This window comes from Scophthalmus maximus, chromosome 10 (assembly GCF_022379125.1).
Source record: "Scophthalmus maximus strain ysfricsl-2021 chromosome 10, ASM2237912v1, whole genome shotgun sequence".
NCBI classification, from domain to species: domain Eukaryota; kingdom Metazoa; phylum Chordata; class Actinopteri; order Pleuronectiformes; family Scophthalmidae; genus Scophthalmus; species Scophthalmus maximus.
The window spans coordinates 2,377,123-2,402,832 of NC_061524.1; the positions used below are offsets into that span (position 1 = coordinate 2,377,123).

General features: G+C 45.6%; 1 protein-coding gene across 10 annotated transcripts in view; it reads right to left on the reverse strand.

Annotated features, from left to right (window-relative positions):
- LOC118283832 (contactin-associated protein-like 4) overlaps positions 1-24,903 on the reverse strand; it is a 47,458-nt gene extending 22,555 nt beyond the window's left edge. For 2 of the 10 annotated variants that reach the window (XR_007031602.1, XM_047335166.1), the window contains exons 1-5: positions 24,376-24,856; positions 17,236-17,346; positions 10,876-11,069; positions 7,926-8,073; positions 5,000-5,203 (exon numbers count right to left, since the gene is read on the reverse strand). Coding sequence is in view for 7 of the 10 variants with exons in the window: in XM_047335166.1 (XP_047191122.1) it covers positions 5,000-5,203; positions 7,926-8,073; positions 10,876-11,069; positions 17,236-17,346; positions 24,376-24,454 (736 nt within the window). In the remaining 3 variants the exon portion in view is untranslated. Of the gene's footprint in view, positions 1-4,999; positions 5,204-7,925; positions 8,074-10,875; positions 11,070-17,235; positions 17,347-17,571; positions 17,849-20,099; positions 20,344-24,375 lie in introns of those variants that run through there. The other 8 variants (XM_047335164.1, XM_047335163.1, XM_047335165.1 and 5 more) reach the window with 7 other exon arrangements.
- Between the last annotated feature and the right edge of the window lie 807 nt (positions 24,904-25,710).

Consider the following 25,710-nt stretch of genomic DNA (forward strand, 5'->3'; position numbering starts at 1 on the left):
GAAGATGTGAGGATGGAGCTCAAAGTGCTCCGCTCATTAAAAATGAATTAGACATTGTTCAAAAAGGCGACGGCGTCGTCTGCACGGCAAGAGAAGGAAAAGAAGGCGACGCCGAGAGAGAGAGAGAGACAGAGTCCAACGTGTTCAGTCGTCAATCATCGTTGATCCATCAGACGGATACTTGGCGGAGCAGAGGGAGAGGCGAGAGACGGGGGAGGAGGGGGAGCGCAGTCAATCATCATCGATCAGCGGGCCGATGTGTGAACGACAGCGTGGAGGGAAAGATGAAGACAAAGTCAAAGTGTATTTAGTCGTCACACTGACACGCGGACTGAATCTTTGATCGCAACGCTGCTTCCTGGAGGTTACTGTACGTAACCCTCCGGTCTGCAGCAAATGCAAAAAAGGGACAACGTGCTGAAGTGCAGACAGACTCATACTGACGACATGTAATCTGGTTTATGTAATCGGATTACAAAAAAGAGGTAACCATAATCAGATTTGGAAAAAAATTGTAATTAGATCATAAATACATTGTCAAGGTCTCAAGGATTACTTAATTGTGTTGGCAATTTTAAAATGACATTCATATATATATATATATATATATATATATATATATATATATACTGTGTACATTACCCCTCTCAGGTTGCCAGTTTTGTTCATGTTTTATTTTATTTTTCTATGATTTATGGATAATGATAATGTTTTTTGGGGGTTCTCTTTTGTAAATGCTGAATATGCTAAATGCATTGTATTTATGTTGAAAATATTTTTGTTGAAGATTAATCTGTGGAACTCAAAATGTTGTGCTTTCGTCCATTTTTGTGGTAAAAAGTGGAATATTTGCAATTTTGGATTTTGAAGTAATCCAAAAGTATTCAGATTCTGTTTTTTTGTGGAATCCAATGGATTAAGTTACTGATTCCACAAATTGTCATGTACTTTGTAATCAATAACTGAGTACATTTCAAAATAATGGACCCAACCCTGTCTATCAATATAACAAAACATATTTTTTCTACTGTAAGTCACATTGATACTGAAAATATCAGCAAAATCTGGATCATAGTATATTGGTAGGCCTAAAAAATATGTTGATATAATATTTACAGCATTTACATTCACTTTTCAAATGTTTTCCAAAGGGAAGGAAACATATCCGTCACATTTGTTGGACCTTACCAAGGTTTTCTGGTGATAAACCCTGATTGTAAACAGACACTCTTTGTTTCTTTTACCACAAAAAGTCCGCAGGCCACGTTTTTAATCTTCAGGCAGGTTATAAACACGAGTTGTTTCTAATAAGGTGCAGATTACTTCAAACCCTGCAGACATAAGGAAAGTCTGAAACTCTCTCAGCTCCACTAGCTCAGTAGATCCGGTATCCACGAGGATAATGTTCGTGCTCCTCGTGTCGTTGGGACTTAACGAAAACACTTTTTGGGGAATTTCCCCCTTTGTGGTCTTCAGAATCTCTCCTGGTTTCTTCACGGAAACTCTCTGAGCTTCCCCACCTAACTCTCGAGTCTTCCAGAAAGCCCCCCCCATACCCCCGAGGCAATATCACCTCATCGTCATCCGTCTGCTCCTGCATCAGGGCTCTTCACCGCCACTCGGGATCTGATTCTGTCGGCGAGACACTGACAGGTCTCGTCAGATGACAGACTGCTGGCACGTTTCAGCCTTGTCATTACATCCCCGCTCGGCGGCAGCTAATTGAAACGACGCGCGCAATCAGGGGGGTAAGTCGACGGGGCCGTATGGAACGCTTCAATACCGCTTCACCGTGACAACCGAGCCGACGGACCGTATCCGGACTGAGTCATCTGTTCCTCGTTTGTCCCGCGACATTCTGCTTCCCAAGTCACCAGGAGCATTTCCTTATATTACTGTATGAACGTAGGAATGTTTAAAAGAAGGAAAACAAAAGGTTTCTTGGAAATATCAAAACAGAGGAAGACCAGACCTCTGAGGCCGATGACGAAGGCTCCTGCAGGAACTGAGCCTCCAGCACAAGCACTTTTTTTTTTTTTTTTTTTTAAAAACAACCGCAAATCAATCTTCTCTATTTCAGCAGCTTCTACGTGAAACTCATCAGCTTCCTTCGGGACGAAGGTGAGACCTTTTCTGCGGGTCAGGTCGTCGCTCACGTTCACTCTGCTGGATGTAAAAGACGAGAGAGAGAGAGAGAGAGAGAGACGACCTCAGCACCTCAAGAGCTCACATACCTGGTCTGTGTTTCTCTGTTGTTCCATTCTGACTTGTTTCTATGTATATTCTGTGTAGAAACATTAACATTTCTTATGTTTTCTATCTTGAAACCGATTGTAACATGTGCCTGAAGGGGTTCGCAACAAAGGTCACGTGTGTCATTCTCCATAATTAACATCTGTACAGTTTGAGTTTGTATTTGAAGATCCATGAACTTTGATGCATCATGCTGAGGAATTGAGCCAAAGTGTATGTATTTTGTTCAAGATATCTTCATATGAAAAGCAATCAAACATTAACATAATATGAAACCACGCACCCAGTATTCTGGCTCACAGAAATAAGCTATTACATCTAATGAAACGATCCACTGCAATTTGTCCCAGGCCCGTTGACCTCAGTAATAAAGTGTTTGGATGGAAAAATGCCTAACGAGAAGTAGGGAAGTGTGGGGAAGAACAAAAACCAAGAAAGAGACACAACGGAGCAGCCAGTGGTGGGAGGTAAATACATAACTAACTCAATCTGAAAACTTATGAAGGATGGAGAGCAAAAGAAATGCGATGGCAAATATTCAAAGGGCGAAAGATAAATTACAAACGGAAGAACTATGGAAGCGGAAAAGGCAGAAGAAGAAGAAGACGAATGTGAAGGCGAGAGGCTGAGGAGGCAGAGAGAAATGTCACGCAGGCAGCAAATTAAAGCAGGAAGACGACCGGCGTGGCAAAAAAACAAGAACTAGACAGAAGAGAGTTGATATTAAATACCCTTTTAAAGGTGACATATTATGCTCATATTCAGGTTCATACTTTAAATTTGTGTTACCACTTGAAAAGGTTTATGATGAATGAGAATTCCAAAAAATACAGAACATCCCAGGAACAGTCTTTAATCCTCCTACATGCCGGCGTCTTTCCGACCTCACACCTTCTGGAGGCAGAAGGCACTTTGTGTTGGGATTATTAAATCTGAATCCCATCTGAGAAAAAACCCTGAAGGCAGTAACCAATCAGGGTTGTCTTTTTCCTGCCTTTGAGAAAAGCTCTCCTCAGAGTAAGCTTAGTGCAACCATCATCAAAGGCTGAGGAGTTCTGCATGTCAACTGAAGGTGTGAAAGTAAAGTGGAATACTGCATTAATTCAGCGTTCTAACCGAATACAGCACATATACAGTGAGTCGATGGCACCAGCATAAGAAGAGAGACTGGTGGTCAGCAAACACCTCGATACTGTCCCCCCCCCCCCCGCCGCTGAAATGCTGCGAGAGCAATAAAATGGCCGCTGCGGTTTGGCAACCTCTCGGCTTGTTGAGACGTGTTGTCAGACGCACAAGCCGCAGACTAATGAAAAGCGCGTTATCACGAGCAGGAACTGCTCGGCCCGGTGACATAATCCCCGTCCCCTCTCAGCGGAGACTCAGACATTGACGAGTCAGTCTGCGGAGATGGAAAGATTCTTTGGGAACAAACTTGATAAAAAGTTCACTTAGGGGCGCTTTCACATCTACCTCGTTTGGACCTTCGGACTTTTCAGTTTGGTCGGAAACAAAAATTGCAGGTGTGAAAGGTTCCTCGGACCACGGTCTGGACCAATGTACCAACATTCGGTCCGACCAAGAGAGTCGGTCTAGGTCAGGATCAAACTGATCCATGGTTCTGTTTTTGTTAGCAGTGTGAAAACCTCTGGGATGTTTTGGGGTCTTTTTTGGGGGGGATGGTTCCAACGTTTGGACCAATTACAGGAAGTTGAGGCGGCTAGCTATCATAGAAGAAGGAAAATTAAAAAGAAGTGTAAAGATGAACCTTGGGGAAGGAGGAGACAAAATATTTCACTGTAATTTCCTCCGACGAAACAATAAAAAGTAAACTTTTAGAAAACGCATTAAAATGCAGAAATGCATGTCACGTTTTCTGAGACGATGAGAGAGAGAAAGAAGACACGCGAGGACGGCAGAGCGGAAAAGGCTTCCCGCCGAAATGACAACACGCCAACGTCAGACAGGAGCGTTGGCCTAGGTTCCCTCAACCCTAGGTTCCCTCAACCCTATGTTTCCTTAGGCCTATGTTCCCTCAGTCCTAGGTTCCCTCAACCCTAGGTTCCCTCAACCCTATGTTTCCTCAACCCTATGTTCCCTCAGTCCTAGGTTCCCTCAACCCTAGGTTCCCTCAACCCTATGTTTCCTCAACCCTATGTTCCCTCAGTCCTAGGTTCCCTCAACCCTAGGTTCCCTCAACCCTATGTTTCCTCAACCCTATGTTCCCTCAGTCCTAGGTTCCCTCAACCCTAGGTTCCCTCAACCCTATGTTTCCTCAACCCTATGTTCCCTCAGTCCTAGGTTCCCTCAACCCAAGGTTCCCTCAACCCTATGTTTCCTTAGGCCTAGGTTCCCTCAACCCTAGATTCCCTCAACCCTATGTTCCCTCATCCCTATGTTCCCTCAGTCCTAGGTTCCCTCAACCCAAGGTTCCCTCAACCCTATGTTTCCTTAGGCCTAGGTTCCCTCAACCCTAGATTCCCTCAACCCTATGTTCCCTCATCCCTATGTTCCCTCAGTCCTATGTTCCCTCAACCCTATGTTCCCTCAACCTAACATAGAGTCCAATTTTGATGCGGGGGGGAAATTTCATAGAAACAGGGAATAGGGCTGAGCCCCGTCAGACGCACGCCCGTCTACAAACCAATCGGAGTCAAGTGTCAGGGACACAGCCCACGTAGGTGATGACGACAGGACGTAGGTTTTTCATGTAAAGTTGCTACATGTACAAGTATTTCAGAGGTTTTACCTTTTCGCAGGACAACCAGAAGCTTCCCCTTCTCTAACTCCAGCGTGAGGCTGTGCTCGCTCCGCCCCTCCGCGCGGAGCAGAGTCCCAGAATTCCTCAGGGTTTTGAACTTCAGGGAGATGCTTGTCCTGGTCGCCTGCCTCGGCCTGGGACTCCACCGGTAGAGGAAGCTGCTGTGGCCGTCGAAGCTCACCACGTCAGAGTCTGGGGAAAATAACAAAAACACACTTTACTCACTCGTTCAAAACTAAAAAATTGAACCGTGCTCAGAATTTTTTTTTACCAACGCAAATATACATTCAGCGAAGTAAAAGCCATAATGCAGATGCTCTGAATGAGTCGCAGAAGGTCGCGCAGCTGATTCACCAAAGTTTAGATTCTCCCTTCGTCCTTGAAGATCTCTCTCACAATTTATGGCGTTTTCTCTAAACACACATCCATTCAAATCTCTTCTCTAAATCCTCCGTCCCGATGGAGCCGTCGGCATATTGTTCAGAGACGACTCGGATCCAAAGCCAACACAAGGATTCTCATCATCATACATTTCTCTGCACCTTCAAACTTTACATAAACAAACAAACAAAACTATGAAAACATTCTGGATTCTTTAAAAGATAGAAAAGTTAATTGGCTGCGGGTTTAAAAGTTTTTATTTGTGTTTTTTGGTGAAGTTTGATCTTTTGAAATTAGCTTATTTTTCATATACACTTAATTCGATGATGTCAATTTCAATGAAAAGCATTGGGGATGTATAAAAATCTAATCTAATCTAATTGTTTGCAAAAGTTCATGCATTAATATGAACTTCCCGTCGTCTCTCTAGTCCTATTATGACGTGGATACATTGCAATTACCGGCCGTGCAATATTTCATACTCCATGTGGAATTATTGTTACTGCTGATCTGTATATGGTATTTATATTTTATGTATTAACATTTTCTTATTGCTTATTTAAATTTCCGCAATCCACCTTGTTGCTATAAAACCTAAATTTCCCCATTGTGGTACAAATAAAGGATTCTTATTTTATCTTAATAGGCCCAACAAGTTTGGTGAAAATCCGTCCATGCCTGATTAAATTGAGTTATTAAATACACACACACGCACGTACTCACGCACAGGCAAACACACACACACACACCTTTCTAACTTTAATTCAACAAGATGCAATCTAATGCTCTGTATACCTGAACTTATTTTACACGGTGTTAACTTGATTTGTCTCCACCATCATCGTCTCAGTTGTTCTGGTCTTCAACAATGACAAAAGATCTGTGCAGTTTGCAGTTTGCATTATCATAATGTTTGATTTTTGAACCATGAACCAATCGCAGGAGAGTTCGCCGCGTGAGCGATGAGTCACGAAGCTCACCTTCACGCCGGTATCGGAATACGAGAAAAGCGGATTACAGACGACGGAGCATCTTTCGTGTCGCTCCAAAAGAAATATCCCTTAACCGTTGCTCATCTTGGCGCTGACAACGCACATCTCCCGCCTACAGTGTCACTATTGAAGCATCAAATTAGAAATGTCATCTGAAGCATTCAGTGCATTTGGACCTTTTTTTCCAGCTGGGAAACCGTACAAACCCCCACATTTAATTATACAAAAGTCAAAGCCAAGGAGGCTTTTTTCGTCTCTCTTTCTCTTCACCTTTTGGATGAAACCAGGAAGTGTTGCCAGCGTCCTCAGAGTCTAATTAAATCCCATTTCTTCTGAGCTGAAAGAAACCGTTAAATCAACCCGAAAACCAACAGAGGAGCCACACACATTTGTTCCTTTCAAAGATAATTGATTCTTGCACAAGTGTTTCTTTTTATTTATATATACGAGATATTTTTTTTTTTAGAGTTAAAACAGTTTTTTACATTTTGTTATTAACATTTCACTTCATCGTGGACTTGCATGACAAGCCTGTGCAGGAGCTTGTCTGCGAGCAGCAGAAGAACTGATTAACTTTTCACACTGGGTCGACTTCTGACTGACGTTTCACTTCTTTATTCTCGAGACGAAACCTCCTCAGCCGAAGCGGCGAGATATAAAAGGAAGAGGCGAGCTTTTTTTCTGTTTCTGTCATGGCCACATGTCCTCTCCTGCCTCCTCTCGGTCGGCCTGGCCTTTCTTCACCTGGCCAGCAGGTGCCATGTTGGCTCCCACATGTCTGTCACATGTCAACCCTGATCCACTGCCTTCCTCCAACTTGTTCTCTCTAACTCGGTTCAGGGGTAGGAGGTCATCCATAGAGCAAACAAGTCATCTGGATTTCGGTTCTGATCAAATGCTATTTGCTGACATGGTAACTAGTGTTGTTAGCCTGGCGTATCCAGACTTCTACTTAAAATGCGTATGAGTCTGGGACCTCTGGGTTCATTTTCCATTTCCAAGAGGCGTAACGCCACAACGGACGCAGACCAAAATGCCCTCGGGACGCAATTGGATAGAAACTACAACCAGTGAGACGAATCATGTGACATCTGTTGAGTGACAGACCAGAGCAGAGAGCAGACGATGTCTGTGAACGAGAGATTGACGGGGGGGGGGGTTTGTGGGAGAAATGGGTAAATATCGGTACTTTTTTAAAGTCAAATGCTCGTTCATCGGCGGCAGCCATCTTGGTGGTTTACAAAGGTTGCTTCCCTCCACGTCGTGGTATAAACCCCGCCCGTTGTCAGATAATCGTTTGCGATTGGACCGGAGAGTTTTCTGCCGGTGCCACATCCCATTCCAAATGGAGGAGATCCAGAACGTGAGTCTGGCGGAGTGAATTGAATGAGCTCCCAGAATTCGTCTGGGTCCCAGGCTTTTCAAAACCCTCCGAACCTCAATAACTATGACCTGGACGAATGAGAATCTCCACAGACATCTCGTTTGGTAGTGATCCAAATCCCCCCAAAAAATGAATGACTAAAAAACCCAGAACTGACCGTAAGGACATCCGTAGGTCTCCAGTCGGAGTCCGATCCGACCGTGGGGGTTCCAGTCGAGCGGGAAGAGGCGGACGTAGCGGGCGATCACCGGATGCCGGAGCTTGTGCTGCACGACGCTGTCTGCGTTGCTGTTTCCTGCAAAGGCCTGAAGAGGAAGGAAGAAAAAGGTGACATGGTCAATGCACTCGCCCGCCTCTACCTCGTGAGCGACGCCGCAAAGGGAGCTGAGGCGCGTCTCCCGGTGGATCTTCATCGCGCTGGAGCTCGCGACCGAACAGGTGAACGTGTTCTTCTTCCACCTGCTCACCGAAGCCGAGCGGCGGGACCCCCAAGGCGCCTTGCGAGGAGGGGACGCGTCTTTTCTTTTTTTTTTTTGTTTTTGCATCTTAATGAAGGGAAAATTGTGGAGACGGAGGCCGACGTTCCTGCTGAGCGGCTTCTCAATCAGGTAGAAAATTTGATTTGTGCAGCACTAGAGGTGTAGTGTTATAGGTGTTATAGGGCGATTTGGTAAACACTCGGTCCACGGAGAGGAACATTTATTAACCTCTCTGATCCTGGAACAATCTTTGTGGGGGGATTTATTTTTACCTTCAAGATGGGGCAATGATCGTAACCCCCCGTTTATGTCCTTCTTTTTAAATAGTAGAGAAAATGCACTTGGTTTTCAGGTTCTTCTTCTTTTCGAATCTCAACACTTTTCTCTTTTGCTCTTAAACTTCATTCTGTTTTTCCGGCTCGTCATTCTGTTTTTTTTTACCGCTTATTCAAATATATTCTGTGTGCAGAAGGACGTAACACGGCTGGGTGAGTGTCGTCCTCCTTCAGAACTTTCTAGCTCCTCTTCTTGCACATCTGCATGTATTGCCGCCCTACCGTGTGGAACTTCCTCGGAGATGTTGACTTATCACCCGGAACCACACGTCACCCTGCGTTACACTAATCTCACGGCTTTGAACGGCGGAGCTTTGATTCCCATAACCTCCACAGAGGAGGATGAGAGGAGCGACGCCTGGCGTGGTTGAGTTGCTCTGGCTCTTGGTAACATGGCCTGAGTCGAGGTATTGAGTCCTTCAAAGGGTGAATCTCCAATCAAATCACCAAGAGTAAAGAAACAGCTTACAAACGTTCCGCCTACATTCAACTTCAGCGTCTCTATTGCACCGCTGACGAACAGCCGACTGTCCTGACCTGCGAGGAAACGGACAGGGAGTCCAGATAGAGGAAGCCGCCGTATAGTTTATAAGCTCTGTCGCGCAACAAATCCCTTTTATTGACCTCCTCTGGCAGCAGAATGAACGGCTCCACAAAAGAGCAAGACAGTTACGAGACGGGAATCAATGGTACAAACACGTTTTGCAGGCCGAGAGAGAGAAAATTGAGACGTCGGCACGGCCGCTGCTCACAGTTTCAGTTTGGAAAACGCGACCGTCTTAATTATTATGAGGTGCATAGCGAACCAGAAATCCTTCATAACTACTTCTGCTCAAGACGTCCACGGTCCGATTCAACAACTGCATGAATTTGTCTGTGAACCGAGGACACACGGTACCGACGACCGGATGAGAATGAGTTCCTTCGTCGGTCCGCCGCAGACGGCGGAACGCCTCCGATATTTTCTTTGATTTTGCACTTTTAAAGCATTTAAATGCAGCGTTTGGTCTGGTTAGGGTTCGGGTTGTGCTATGGGTTAGTTGTCGTCGCTACAAGGAAAAAGTCACTTCATCTACCGCTCCTCTTTCGCTTTTCCGCCACTTTTTAACATCTGCCACTGTCAAGGGACAAAGGGGAAAACTCCGGAGCAGAAGGCGCCGCTAATGCGCCTGTTACGCCGGTCGGCGACCGCCGTTAAAGAAACCGACGAAGACGAAGAAGAAGAAGAAGAGCGTGCAGCCAATCGCGTTGCGATCTCTTAGCTGGTTGGGGCCCAAGAACACGGCCGCAACCAGAGCTCAATTTTTCCATCGCGAGGTCTTACTCAACTAAATCCGCAAAGGTCAATGTGTCCCACGTGGATTAGCTCGAACTCCACACCTAAACTTTTCAACAGCCAGTGTCTGGCTGTGCCATATTTGCGTTTCAGGATGACACTCAGCAGAATCTGCGCTGTAAGGAATCGTGTGATGTTCTTCCAATCCCCTTCACCTCCATTAACACTTAGGCATTTATTCCCTGGTTAGAAAAAGAATATATATATATATATTCCAAACACCATCTGCCCGTTCGCACTCCTTTGTGGCAGATGTGAAGAGAGAGAAGGAGGAGAAATTACTCAGGCTCCCAAACTTCTGGCCTCTTAAGCTTAAAGGGAAGCGAGAGGGTCCGGGAGGAATTGTGACTGATGAAGCGGCTCAGCTGTCGACTCTCTCCGCCTCCCCGGCGAAAGCCGCAGTGAAACCATGCCGACTAATATGCGGCGCCTTCAGAGGGACTCTTGGAGAGGCACGCCGCGGGTTTATCCTGATTTATGCCGAGTGTGAAATCAACAAGCTTTGTAAGCCGCGAGAAGCCTGTTCCTCCCGTTCTCCGAGGGGGGAAGCCGGAGGCTGACGTCGGATTTGCGCTCACCGGGAGAATCGTACCTCTCGTCGGTTTTAAACCGAAAAACCGTTTGTCACGGAGGATTTTTCCTGTCTGTACGAGGAGAAAGAATGTGAGATGATGATTCCTCTAAGAGGGTTTTGGTCAGGCAGTGGAAGAACTCGTCTGGAGACTTACGGAGCTTACTTTTATTCTGAGCTTCTCTCGACTTCCGCTGTCAATTCAACCACAAAATCAAGATCCATCTTCATTATTTCAGTTGAAGACACTGAAAGATGTTACGTGTCACCAGAAACATCACCTAACAGCTTCATGCCCTGGTTCATTGTTTGTGTTTTAACATTTCAATTCACATTATTGCTGTAATGTTCCGACGAGGATAACTTCCCGCGCGCGGCTCGCTCACCCCGATGTTGTCCTCCTGCCGATGCTGCTTCCAGTTGTGTCCCGTGTCGCTGAACATCAGCAGGTAGGCCGTCAGCCAATCGGAGCTGCCGTAGCGACCCTGCGTGGCGACGGCCGTGATCTGCGTGCGGCCGCCCAGGTCCACCTCCAGCCACTGGTACCTGTCCGAGCTCCGGGGAGACCAACCTCCGGCGCCTGGGCAGATTGTTAAAAAGATTATGAGAATTCCTTCAAAACGATTCAGCAAACACGCAGCTGCGGACGTATCTGCAAAGTCCGACCGCCGGCGCATGAACAAAAGACGGAAGAGCTCTCAGACGTGAGACAAATCTTACTATCTAGCCATTTTTTTTTCTTCTTCTTCATCAGACCGGAACTCGAACAGAGAGTTTCAAAAGCCCCGAGCGGGAAAAAAAGAAAATGTCTTTATCACCGTCTTTTCTTTGATGTTTAATTGGGAACGGTCCAGAGAGTTTAATCTGTAGCTCAAGGACTCGTTCCTGCGCACGAGGCCGAGCTATGAGCAGCAGCAGCCGGACGCCGAGAGACTTCTACAGTATTAAAAGTTGCCACTTCATTGCAGACCTTCGTCTAATCTGGGGGGACAGAGCAGAGGACCATAAAATGAAGATGCTTTGAATAATTAAAACCCCACAAGGTGTGTGTGTGTGTGTGTGTGTGTGTGTAAGTGCTGAGTCATACCAAAGGGACATTTTGGTGCCATCTCCCACGCGCGCGCGTTTTGACTTCTACGCTAATTTCGACCGTCCTTTCCTGTAAAGTGAATCAATTTCCTTTAAATCCGTTTAATTTCCCACGGCGTCCGTGTCTAACCCGAGAGGTGTGGGAGTTGTAGCACAATGGAGGATTGAATGTACAAGTGGGTCACCATTTGGTTTTGTTCCGTGCAGGAGAACAGTCACCCACACCGACTTGGTTTCGCGCCGTCTTTGCTGTTGAAAAGCGGATGAAGCCAAACAAATGTAGCGATGCACCACGTAGGACAAGTCAGTGTTGACGCAAGCAACGCACGGATTTGAAATATAGATGTGCAAAAAAAGCTTTTGTTTTATGAAGACAAAACTACGGTGGAAAACACCACAACAAATCAAAGAAAAAAAAATTAAAAAAACACAACGACAAATTAAAAAAACACAACGGCAAATTAAAAAAAAACACAACGGCAAATTAAAAAAACACAACGGCAAATGAAAAAAAACACAACGGCAAATTAAAAAAACACAACGGCAAATTAAAAAAAACACAACGGCAAATTAAAAAAAACACAACGGCAAATTAAAAAAAACACAACGGCAAAACTTTTTAGCCGTTGCGTTTTGTACTTACGGTGTGTTTTGTGTTTCACAGTTGTGTTTTTCTATTTGTAGTTCTGTTTTACTTTCTATTTGTAGTTTCTATTTGCTCATAAGACTTCTTCTGTCTTTTAACATTCCTTTTAATGCCCATAACCCGGACTTTCTTACCCACGAAGCATTTCTGCACCTTATTCCCACAACCACTAATTGCCCTCCTCCTCCTCCTCCTCCTCCTAGAAGCTTTTCACATCAGGACCACTTTGAATCTCCTCTGAGACACTTGGGCCCGGTGGAGTGGGATGTTATTGGTCCTCACAAAGACAGAAGTATGATTATCATTATACCAATACGTCATAACAGGCCATAATTCACACTGATAATAGAGCAGCATGTTGTTTTTTAATGCGACGCAGACGACACGTCACATTAATAATCACGACCGCAGACCGTGATCGGTGTCACGCGACTGTCGGTGAAATTCCATTTTTCTTGGCAACCACAGATTAGAAATTTGAAATATGCGTCTAAAACAAAGCTCCGTGACAGTTGAGTCGCTTCGTATCAGCGGAGGCAAAGTAAGGAAAATGGGAGCAAGAGGGTTTTCAACCTTTCCACCGAGAAGCACATTGCAGGAATAAAACAACATAACATTGATTTTTTTTTTCTTTTTTGGTATGCAGCATCTCATCACTCCCGAGGCAGATATTCGATTAGGGCGAGTCACTACAGAGATTCGTTTTCTGAACTCCATCTCGGAGTTGTGCCCGAGTGGGAAAGAGACGCCCTCCGCATATTTTCATGAGGTTACAGACGCTGGCGGTTGAGAGGTCAGATATTGGAAGCGGCCGCACGCTTCTCGAGCAGCGGATGATCAATCTGACGGGCAGAGAGCAGGCGGAGGGACGGACGCTGTCGACGTCATGTAAATCACATTTAAAACTCATTCGCATACAAGAGGTGGGGCTCGTTAAGTCTTCAAATATTCCATTCATCAAGTATATTGGCATTTAACTGGCAGTGAAAACAGTGAGCGTGACACTATTTGTTATTTCTTTATCACCTCTTTGACTTTTACAGTTACAGGCTCACGACTAATCGATGAGCTTTTTTATGCAACAAGGAATCAGGCTCCACTTTTTAGCGCCCTCCGTGTTTTAGTCTCATCAGATTCAGTGTATCACCTCCTGAATATTCATTTTTCATATTTATGGAATAACAGCTGGAGCAAAAGCAGCGGTTGTGATAATTTTATGTCTTTTAAATGCACTCAAATGGAGCAACGGTGGCGTGGAGTTCATCACATACGTTTTTGGATTTCAGAAAATGATCAAATATGTTTTCATAAAAAGTTAAAGTTGAGTATATTTACACAAGAAATAGTGTAGAACGCTGTAGATTACATGTCCATTTTTAATGATCTCGAAGATTTGAAATGGTCTTTGGAACTGAACTCTGAGCTTTTGAGCTATCTGTCCATCATTTTGTGACTTTATTAATTTTTTTGTTTAGCCCAGTGTTGAGCTTGTGTTGATTCTTGTTACGTTGTGTGTATGAATGTTCTGTTTGTAAGCTCATGTTTTTGTGAGTATGAATGTTATGAATGTATGTAATCCATCTTATGTAATAGTCTTATGAAATAATAGAGACCCCAGGACGTTTAAGACAGACAGAAGCTAACGGGCATCTTAATAAACTAAACTAAAAATCCAAATTCATTTGGGACGACAGCACTTGTGAAATTATCCCGTAGGTTTCGGTCCCTGCGCTCAAAACTATAAGTCAGAAATTTCAGAAAAGAATTTAATTCATAAGCCTTCAATGAGTAATCAATGACTGATCAAAGTCCGGGCGACGTCCCCTGAACACGCGGTTTATGAATCTGAGCGAAATTTGCATTCTCAAAAAAAAACAAACCAGGAAGTGAATTCACAGGCCAACGGCGCCGAGCTCCAGACTTCACAGCCAGTGTAGTGTCTTTTTGTCAATATATGCACTGTGAGTAGCTCATGTGGCTCACATTATCTTAGTATACAACACCAGCGCCGAGCGGCGCGTTGATTCTGTTTGTAAATGAGCTCCGGACGAAGAGGCTCCTCGGAGAAACGGCCGCGGAGGACGAGGAGCGTTCGCAGCAGCAGCAGCAGCTGGAAGACGAATGAAAGAGGAAAGAAACAGCTGGGATTCACTAATTATTCACTAATTAATTATTTAGTTTTTTGTATTTTTTTGTATTATTCTTTTCCACATCAATGAGGCGTTTTGTTTTCTGGTGTGTTTTCGCTTTTCATAAAACCACATTAGATTCATTGAGCCATAAACTATTTTTATGATATATAGTAAAAAAGTACAGTCAGGTCTCAGTACAATGATAAATAAATAAAACAAATGCAGCCAGCCCGGCAGCTTGTATGTGATGTATACAAGAGCAGCAGAATTATAGTAAATTCTGCTGTTATCTGATATTTCACATTGGGTCAAATATATTTTACATTAGGTACTGTCCATTTAAATCAATAAAGTATATGTTTTATAATAGTTGAAGGGTATAGTTAGGTTTAAGTGTCACGGGTTTGAAGGAGCAGCACCCAAATGAAGGTAAGAAGGAGAAAAGAGTATTTCATAAGTAAGGTAACAAAACTTAAACTTAAATGAACAAAATCCAACTCTCCAAACCTCAAATTTCAAAATCTGAAAAAGGAAAAGAGAGCGAGAGTACGATCCAGTTTTTCCAGAACAGTTCGTCTCACGTCTGCTCGTTGCCTCTTTGCAGTGCAGATCAGAATCCACCAGGTTAACGACTAAATGACGCAGTCGGAGCGCGGGACCTGTTCTGTCTTTCAGTGTTTCCCGTCTCGTTCCATTACTTCGCCTCTTCACGTCTCCTTTTCCTTTTTGAAGCTGCACAAGAAAAAAAACCCGCCAACTTATGTCTTTTTCCGCCATTCGCGCGCAATCTGATCTGTCTTCAGGCGCGTCGTGATGCTTCTTCGACGCAGATCAAACTCCGATCGGTGAACAGACGGGAGCGAGGTGGCAACACGGTGTGTGTGTGTGTGTGTGTGTGTGTGTGTGTGTGTGTGCGCTCGCAGCTTTTTGTTTGCCATCAAACACGTCGAGGGAGCGTCGACTTGTGTGCTGTGCGTCTCCCTCAGATCCTCCATCGCGGTGCCTCCCCCCTCCGGAGGGCGTCAAGGGATCTCACACTTATCGTTACTTGTGGGATGTTGTGTGCCGCCGAGTGCGTCGGTCCTCCTCTTATCTGCACAACCGGTGAAAACTTTGCAGATGAAAGTATAGCAAAAAAAATAAAATAAAAGGATGACAAAGAACGCCGCCAATCTTTTATTGATGCTAAACTGCTAAATTCTATATGGGGCTACTGTGGGGGGGGGGGGGGGCGTAACAGGCCTGCAACAGTAACACCAACAGTAACACCGAGCCCCCCGACGATCCGTCAAACATGCTGCTTTATCTATTCTTTGTGACAGTGACACTGTTGCCGTTTGGGAAACAGACACAGTCTCATTAAATGGTTCAGGTACGGAAGAGTATCAGGGCCAGGCACGAGAAGGAGAAAACATGAGGGCGAAGATTTTTTTAAATTTATTTCACATTTTGAGAACAAAGTCGAAATGTTGAGATTAAAGTCGAACAGCCCTAAACGTCCGTGTTGTGATTCCAGCTCAGCTGTCACACGTCCACGTTAACTACCGTTAGCGAAGCTACGCTAAGCCTCGGTAACTACACGCCTCTCGAAATTCATTAACGGTTGTTTGCAATTGAACGTTATCGTGTCAGGACACACGTCGACGTCCAAACACCCGCTGTCACCGCATCGTTTCTTCCAGATTCAGCCTCTCCATAACAATGTCGCAACTTTACCACTTGGTTAGCAGCTAGCAAACTGGCTAACAGAACATCGACAGCCGGTTGTTTGGTGCTGCTGAAAAGTGCTTCCTGGTCCCAATTTTCTACTTTATTCTCAATATAATATTTCGACTTTATTCTCTACATTTCAACATTATTCTCAAAATATAAAAAAAATAAAGATATTCACATTAACTCATTTTTTTTCTTATGCCCTAATAAAAAAACGGACGGTTGTATATGCTCTTTAAATATAGTATGGCATGATGTCGGCATCCTGAGGGTTTATAGGAGGAAAACACCTGGTGGAATGAAATCAGAACTCCCAACTAGTGAAGCATGTACAGTGGGAAGTGCAGAATGTGCGAACATGTGCGTCCCCATCCTGTAAATATCCAGAGTACAGATGGAAAAAGGTCATCTTCATCTCTTTAGGCAACGGAATGAAATATCCACCGGAGAATATTCTGTTTTGGCTCCAAAAACAAAATACACAACCCTGATATTTATATTTGGATTATGCGAATTATCTATCGCCTGCGCATGGAGAACTTGTCAGCGACCTGTTCGCGGGAAGCGGCAGAACCACGGAGTCGAATCAGGAGCCGGTGACGCTCGGATGCAAATAAAAAAGTGATGGGGGAGTAAAGTTTTTCTTTTGCACCGTTAATTGTCATTTGAGCAAATGTTCATATGAGAAGCATCGCCTTCCTTGTGCATGTTAAGTGCAATAACTAAATGTGCAATATTTATATTTAGTCTCCATGTGCAACTTTTGCTACTCTGTATATAGTATTAATATACCTTTGTATTTTTATTTAATGTTATTTTTTTGTTAAATTTGTACATGCTAACCCTTTTTTTGTAAATTTCTTCTTCATATATTCTTCTGTCCACTTTGCTGCTGTAATATCCAAATTTCCCCATTGTGGGACGAATAAAGGTTTTTCTCATCTCATCTTATCTTAAGTTTCCTAATTTCCAGAGCTGATGACATCAAACGACAAACATATAGTGTGAAATGTAAAAAGATTCCATCCAAGAAAGATCCTACAGTACGCCCAAACAAATTCATAAATGTGCTTGTTTGAGTTTTTTTTCAATACCTCAAAACGCAGATTCATGTACATGCGTGATCACCACATGCGTGTGGTGCAGTCGCCGTCGTTGCTACCGACCTTCTCTGCGGTTCAGCTTGGCGAAGCCCGGCCCGTGGCTGCCGGACAGCTGCGACGAGCTCCTGAAGGACGGCGGCGGCAGGTTGGACACCAGCGGACTGCGACACACGTCTGTCGATGGCGGGGACAGGAAGAGGGGCACAGTTAGAATGTCTCCAAGAAGACACGACCTCCATCGCATGTCAACACGAGCCACGAATGTCCTTCTTTCTTTTGGAACGGGATCCAATTGAAACTTTCGACGCTGGCGAACATTCATTTTTGGTTCAATAAACTCCATTAAATCAATTAAAACTTTTGGGATGTGAAAATGTGAATGAGCCCCTGCTGCCGAACCTTCTTCCCTTTTTTTTTGGCGGCGGACGAGTCGCCGAAAGCCAAACATCTCTCCGAGAGACAGGATGACATCGCCGGGGGTGAAATTAAATCAGTGGAAAAGATCGTTGCTTTGTTTAAATGAGATTTAATCGGGACTTGGCCTCCGGCGCTTTGGATATTGGATTCCTGCCCCGTCGGGGAACTCTCGCGCACAGAAACTTTGACTTTGCTCCGTCTTTCACAGGACTTTGAGTTCATCGTTGGAACACAACACGTTCATTATTCCTCTGACGACCTAAAAAAAAATAAACCAACAGTGTATAATTAATCACATATTAACTTTTTTCTGAAAGCTTACATGGCTTGTGTTGAGCCCCAATTAATGAAAACCGTTGATTATCGTTTGACCCAGAAATAATTTCTTGACCCCTTATGACTTCATTCTAGAGACTGTGGGAAAAAAATAAACAATATGACAGAAGTGGAATAACTGAGTCCAAATCCAAATATCGATAATTGACTCTATAAAACCAAGAAGAGCCAAAGATCTCATTGGACATTTCTTGTGCTCTGCGTGTGACTGTACTGTATCATGTCCTACGTCAACACAAATGAATTGTTCCCCCATCTCTCCAGCGGGATTCAGCCATTAAACTCTAAGCGTGATGATAAAAGGAGAAGGAGAGCGAGCAGCACAGAACTTTTCCCACATTCACTTTAAAAGAACAGGAGGTAAAAAGGAACATGTATAAAAGGACATAAGTAGAAGTATATAAATATCATGCGTCTGTCGACTGAGCATAATAGTGCAGATGGAATTTAAACGGATGGTTTTGCGAGCAACGATTGTCCATTGTCCATAATTGTCCACAATGGATTCTGGATCAGTAATTAAAGAGAGTGAAAGATGCTTTGTGATCCCAGGAGAAGATGTCGCTCTGTGTGTTGTGTCGTGTTACGCTGGATTTCACGTCTCCGCACAGTTTTACAACGCACGGCCGCGTTAGTGCTAATTATTAAACTGATGAAGAGAAAACGGAAAGAGGTCCAGATGGAAAAACCACCCCAGCTGGACGCGTCCCAGAACGAGGCCAAAGACTCTTTAGAACATACTTTCAGATGATTGAAGCGCGTTGGAGCAGTTCGCTCAGCGTCGACAGATTCGCGTAGCGTTTCCCCTTAACCGGCGAATCGGAAGCCGCGATCTGAACGCCAACTCCTTCGGCGCGTCTCTCGCCTCGTACGCGACCGTGTCCGGTTGGAGAGCACGAGAAAGAACAGGACTTCTTCCCGTTTCGGTTTTCTCTCGTGATTGTTGTGTTTTTTGTTATTCGAAATAGAAAAATGAAATTCAAACTTTCCCCCCCAAAAATTGTGAATACCCGTTATTGAAAAGAAAATCCAATGACCAGAACACCAGTTTTTTAATTTGACGTCATGTTTTTTAATTTGACCTTTTTCTTTTCTGATTTGAGTTTTGTTCTTTTGATTTGCCGTCGTGTTTTTCTGATTCACTGTTTTTTTTTTTGGGTGATTCGCTGTTTAGTGTTTCTGATTGGCCAGCGCATTTTCCATATTGTGCACTACATGGAGCCCCGTAGTCTGCTGACATCAGCGTTCACGTCGCGCAGATGATTCTCCAACCAAACACAGATCGCCACATTTTAGTTTACTCCCAATTTGCCAGGATCTAACTTCTCATCCGGGCAGACGAACTGAAATCCGCCCTCGCAGCTGCAGAGCCGCAGAGGTTAGAGAATCTGGCTCGCGGAGAGAAAGTCACCGACTTTAATCAGCGACCTGGCAGGAAAAAAAAACAACACAATTAACACTGTGCCCTTGAACGTGACGCGAGTGACGGTGAAATAAACAGAAATGACAAAGTGTTAGTGGAAGAAGTTGCTGGACATTCTTAAACGCACATAATCTAAATTACATTCAAATGCGTAGAACATTGAATACAAAACAGCTGGTAGCTGATGATGGATTTTTCTTGTCAGCAGGTGACTTAATGTCATCTTAGACTTTTGAGCAGAGACAGAAGAAGGTCCAGACCCTCAGCGAGGAAAACATACGGCGGTGAGCGCAGCCTGTTCACCGGCGGCGTTGCCGTCTTGACGCCATCTTGGCGTTTGCACCAAACCCGTCTTCTGCACATGTTTAGCTTCAACGGGTACTGCAGCGCCTTAATAATACATGGACATCGAAGACAGGGTGTGTGCGTGTGCGTGTGTGTGTGAGTGTGCATGCGTGTGTGTGTGTGTGTGTGTGTGCGTGCGCGTGTGTGTGTGTGTGTGTGTGTGTGCGCGTGTGTGTGTGTGTGCGTGAGTGTGTGTGTGTGTGTGTGTGTGTGCGTGCGCGTGTGTGTGTTTGTGCGTGTGTGCATGTGCGCGTGTGTCTGTGTGTGCGTGTGTGTGTGTGCAGGTCAGTGACACGTGACCACTTGCGCTGCCAACACACCGGCGCTGCAGTCTCCACCTCATCACGTTTTTTTTTCGTTTTACGAGCCTCCGCCCGGAGGGGAAACCTTTAAAGAACACAATCACCTGTTGCTCTGTGCTGATGATCGGCGTCTCCTCCTTCTGTGCTGCTCTATTGATTTTCTTTTCCCCCCAAACACAAAATTCAAATAGATTGGCGTTGAAGCTACTGATCAGCACTTGTGAAGTTGGCAGGGCTTCAGTTTCACACACACACACACACACACACACACACACACACACACACACACACACAGACACACACACACACACACACACACACACACACACAGACACACACACACACACACACACACACACACACAGACACACACACACACACACACACACACACACACTTCTCTCCCTCTCCGCTTCCCTTCACTCGTCGCCGTCACGAAACTGCTCGTTGGACGAAAAACAAAAATCAGAAATCACATTCTGCACTTGTAAGCTGGACGCGGCATCACAGTCAAATGTTTTCTCGGTCAGCGCCTTGGGGCAGAATACTTGTCAGTGCTTTGAGGAAGTGATGGAGACGATCATAAACTTATTTCTGATGCATCCTGAGCAGCCTGAGGTTTACATGTCCGGTGAGCGCGACCCTTCTGGACGTAAAAGCATTGAATCATCTTCAGCGGGACATGACGTGACATCAGTCACGATGGACGCGAGAGTAGAGAGCCGTGTACGTCAAACATGTGGACGTGGCAAAGAGAAATGAAGAAACTGCAGAAGGGACGACACGCGTCACAACAAAGTTTCCGAGAACCCTTTGCGGGTTGATTGACACGGAAGCAACTCCGCCAGAGGAAGTTTGAACCAAACCCTCTTAAAGTCTTAGGATGATGAGGATTGATTCCTGTTTTCGGAGGTTGGGTTTGACCGGCGGCAAATATAATCTTCTGAGGGTGAGAGAAACAAGCCGGGCTGACACCGGCGGACTTCATGATCCCACGCTGCCAATACTGTTACTAATACTAATACTAGTCTTGATTTCTGCAAGACTGCATGTTCACATGAAGAGAATGATGGCACGACAATAGTAGTGGATCGATTCAGCCCTCACACGTTGCTCCTGGAGCTCGTCGAACGCTGTTCATTCCATCGTGAAATAGATCAAATCTTTTCTCTGAAAATAAAAAGGTAGACACTCGCCCCATCGCCCACGACGCATCATTTTCACTTGCGCGAAACACTATTCCGACACCAAGCAACTACATTCGCACATCACATGAACACGGAAGCCGTGCGTGTCCACAGAGCTGACGATGACAATCATGTCACCTCACGCTAACTAGCACCAGCTACGCGTCGCGTGAACTCCCTGATCCAGTCCACGGAGTCTTCGACCGGCCGCCACCGAACAGGCGGCCGCCGAAGAGCGGAAAACACAAGTTGCCATCAAACACAAGTTGCCATCAAACACAAGTTGCCATCAAACATAGACCACGTCTTACCGTCGATGTTTAGTGTTACCTCCGTGCAGATACCAAGACCATTCATGTAGATGTTGTAGTTGCAGAGACATGCTGCTTTTCATTTTTGTCATTTTCCCAGCAGGGACATGCAAAGGGCCAGAATCATATTTTGTAAAGATCAGCAAAACCTGTTCGACAGTATCCAGATTTTATTTTCCTTACAAAAACCAAAAGCAAACTTGTCATAAGTATGCATCTATTAATGTGCATCTGCTCCACTGACATTTCAATTTCCCCTGAATGGGATTAATGTTCTTATCTTGTCCTTAGGTATGAATGGACTCTAACATTAATGACTTACTTCGATAAGCCGGAATGATTATCAGTAGCTTTAACATTTGTGTCTTTATATAATATTAGTACATCATATCGTTGGTCCTGTTGAAACTCTTGGCGTCATGACAGACAAGCAGGACGTCCTGCAGGCCCTGAACACATCTCTGTGGAGTGTCTATAAACTGAAGTAGAAACACTCCTGTCATTTTGTCTTTCGCTGAAAAGCCAAATTCACCACAGTCTCCGTCACAGTCTCCGTCACAGTCTCCACCATCAGCCGACAAAACTCCCTTTTCTCAACAGCTGCGAAACAAAGAGCCGGTTGACTTTGAACCGAGAGAAGTAGCAACACTTCCGCTCTCTCTCAGATGCAGCGTCTGCAGACAAATTAGTTTCAACTCGACCAACTCTCTCTCTCTCTGCCGGTGACTGCGAGTGGTGACTCATTCATTATCTGCACACGCACACACACACGCACACACACACACACGCACACACACACACACACGCACACACACACGCACGCTAACCACATTTAGAGGCATTATGCGAGATCCTGCTCACACGCAGGATGCTGCTCGGCATCCCCTCGCTCCCCTCACATCACACCACACATGGCCACTTGCTTCTTATCTGACACACACACACACACACACGACAATCACACAGGGAAATGTGCGACGTGTACACGGACACAGAAGGTTTGGCGGGCAGCGGTGCGACTCGTCGTCAGCACTCCACTGACTCCACATCAGCCCGAGGGAAGAGGTAACAGTCCCACGAGGGCCCGGAGCGACGCCACCGGAGAGGAAGAGCGACCATAGCGTCACTTCACACGCCTCCTTTGCGTGTCGGCTCCGCAAGGGCTTCATCCATACGACTACGTTGTCCTTTTAGAAACGGCTTGTTTTGAAATCCAAAGCGACCTCCGTCCAGAAGAACCTTTCGTCTCACCGGAGAGCGCGCATCACGTGACCGTGCACTGAGCGTGCGTGTACACTGTGTAAAAACAGGAAGTGGATTGTCTACTCTGCAGTTGGCGACGTGGGAACAGAAACCAACGAGAAACAACACTGGTGAAAAGTAACAGCAGGGATTTATGTTAGCGGACCGACGACGAGGCGGAACTGCTACTCAAAGTCGCTGTTCACGTGGTGTTTGCCTTTCGCCGCCGGTTGTGATTCAATGAGCCAAATCTCGGTTTCGCTGTGCCGACCGTGAATCATCGTTCCAGACGTCCCCATTGTTAAAAAAAATGTCCGTGCCACAACGCGACCCTGGAGTTTTCAAAAAACTAAAACACGGACGAGCGGCGTTTCCAAACGTCTCGGAGACGCCGGAGTAGTAATGAGGACAAGCAGAAAGGAAAACGTAAAGTAGACAAACTCCACGTTGAATTTAAAGCCCCATTGATTATCAAGGGGCTGCGCGGTGGCGCAGTGGTCAGCGCTGTCACCTCACAGCAAGAAGGTTCTTCTTTGCATGTTTCTCCCCGTGTGTGCGTGGGTTCTCTCCGGGTTCTCCGTCTTCCTCCCACAGTCCAGAGACATGCAGAATGGGGTCAGGTTCATTGGAGACTCTGAAGTGAACGTAGGTGTGAATGTGAGAGTGAGTGGTTGTCCGTCTCTGTATGTGGCCCTGTGATAGGCTGGCGACCTGTCCAGGGTGAACCCCGCCTCTCGCCCAACGTCAGCCGGGATTGGCTCCAGCCCCCCCGCGACCCTTCAATGGATAAAGCGGTAGACGGTGGATGGACGGATGCACCGGCTCCGCACCGAAGCCAAAGGCGATGCTTCTCTGAGATCATTAAGGGGACGATCGACTACGTCTTAGTTCCTGAAAGGGGTTCGAGCGCTTTACTTTGCACTTTCCAGAGTCCAGACCGTTTCCTTCAGGGTCAAGAAAATCTGGCATCTGCCTTATTCGAAGCCTTTCAACGCCTCCTAACGTCAGCGAGTCTCTCTCGGGTCTGTCGAGGGGAAGCATAGACCGGTCCCCACTGTGCCCACGCTCAACCTCTTTAGTCTCTGATCTTCTACCGAATCTCATTTAGCCCACAGATGCTGATCCGGGGATCCATTGAATGCAGCGCCCGGTCTTCTGCAACATAAATATGTATCCTCTGACCCGCCACTAATTATTAAACTGTATTTTCATTGGTAAAATGATCCCGAGGGCTCGTGAGACCCACGCTTTTTAAGGCAACAAGGTAAAAACCATAAAATCACAGTTTCTTTTATTCTTATGTTGGCTTGTGACTGGATTAAAGCGGAGACGAGTGATCGATCTCTCCCTCCTGCACACTTTAAATCACAGCAGCAGGCTCCCGAGTGCCTTGCTCAAGGGCAAAAATGTTTAATAAGCTAAAGGAATAGAAAGTGAATCAACCACCCAGTCCCCCCCCCCCCCCAGATGCTGACTCACTGAGGTGTGGTTTTTTGAGGAAATCCGTGCACATAACAGTGTGAAATCTTCAACTTTGCACTTTTACACGCCTTTTCCTGCGGCAGAAGGAAAAAGGAGCGACACTTTTTCCCGACCATTTGAAATGCAGCAGTTCCACCAATCGCCCAGACAGAACTCACCTCCTCCTGCCATCGCCGCGCACCAGCAGGAAAGTGTCAGCGCAATAATTCCCGGGACTTTTTTACTCCAGAGATCCATGATGGAGATGAAGGATGCTGCAGGAGGGGGGGGGGGGAAGAGTCCGCCAAGTGAAGGAGGGAGACAAGTCTGCCTCTCCTCCTCCTCCTCCTCTCCTCCTCCTTCCTCTCACACTTTTTCCGGTCCCCTGATGAATCTTTCACTTTCTGGGTCCGCAGCATCAGCCTGGGTTTCCACGGCGATGGGCAGCGAGAGGCGAGAGGCTGCTCTCTGTTTGGCTGCTCTCTGCAGAGTGAAGGGGTTGAGGATGGAGATGGAGGGAGGGAGAGAGAGAGAGACTGGGAGGAGGAGGGAGGGAGGCGTTCACTGACTCTGCTCCAGTGAAAGGTGCTTCAGTCATTTAAAGCACTTGATCCTCCTGCAGAAAGACAAAAACAACCACCCCACCGCAGGCAACACTGTTCGAGGAAGGAGTCGTGTTCGGGTCCCGTCAGGCTCCAGGCGTCCGTTTGTCGTCATGAGATCGTGAAGCAGTTCAGGTCCGTTGGTCACGGGGAAAAAGGAAAATTCCCAACACTCAGTCGTTTGCAAATCAATTGAAAGCAGCAGAGAGAGAGAGAGAGAGAGAGAGGAGGGAGAAGACAAGGGAATTAAAGTGACTATTCAAAATCGCATTACAGATCCAGTTCTCTGCTGCTGGATCTCGTCTGACCCATGAGAACTCTTATTAACTTTTTGGCTCATTGTTTATAGATTCTCTGATTTACATTTCCCTGCGAGACCTTTTACTTCAGTCCCTTTGTTATCCCTCGCGTCTGTTTTAACTTTTATTTTGGGCGTTTTATTTTGACATCCACTTCCTGTTCTCCTGTCACTTTACTTCCGCCCCTTGATTGTCTGCACCTGTTCCTAATGGGTTTCACCTGTGTCCAATCAGCTCGGCCTCCCTTGTGTATTTGGTCTCCGTGCTTCTTGGTCAGTTCGTCTGCTCCGTTAGCTTTTGGCTTCTTTTTTTTTTTCCTACGTTAGTTGTTTTTTTTGTTCGGATCCCCCGTTTCTTCACATGCCCGCCAACAAAGAACCGTGAGATTACCTTTCTGTGTTTCATCAAATTCGCCCTTCCTCGCCTACCTGCCTTGCTCCGTATCTGCATTTTGGGTCGTCCCAATCACAACCGTGACATTGGTTTCATTTCATATATTTCACAGTGTAAAAATGTGATTAAAATCTCTTTTTCCAGGACCTGTACAGAGAGCAGAATGAAACACCACCGTGGCAATGGATACTGTACAGATGCAGACAACATGAAAAGGCTA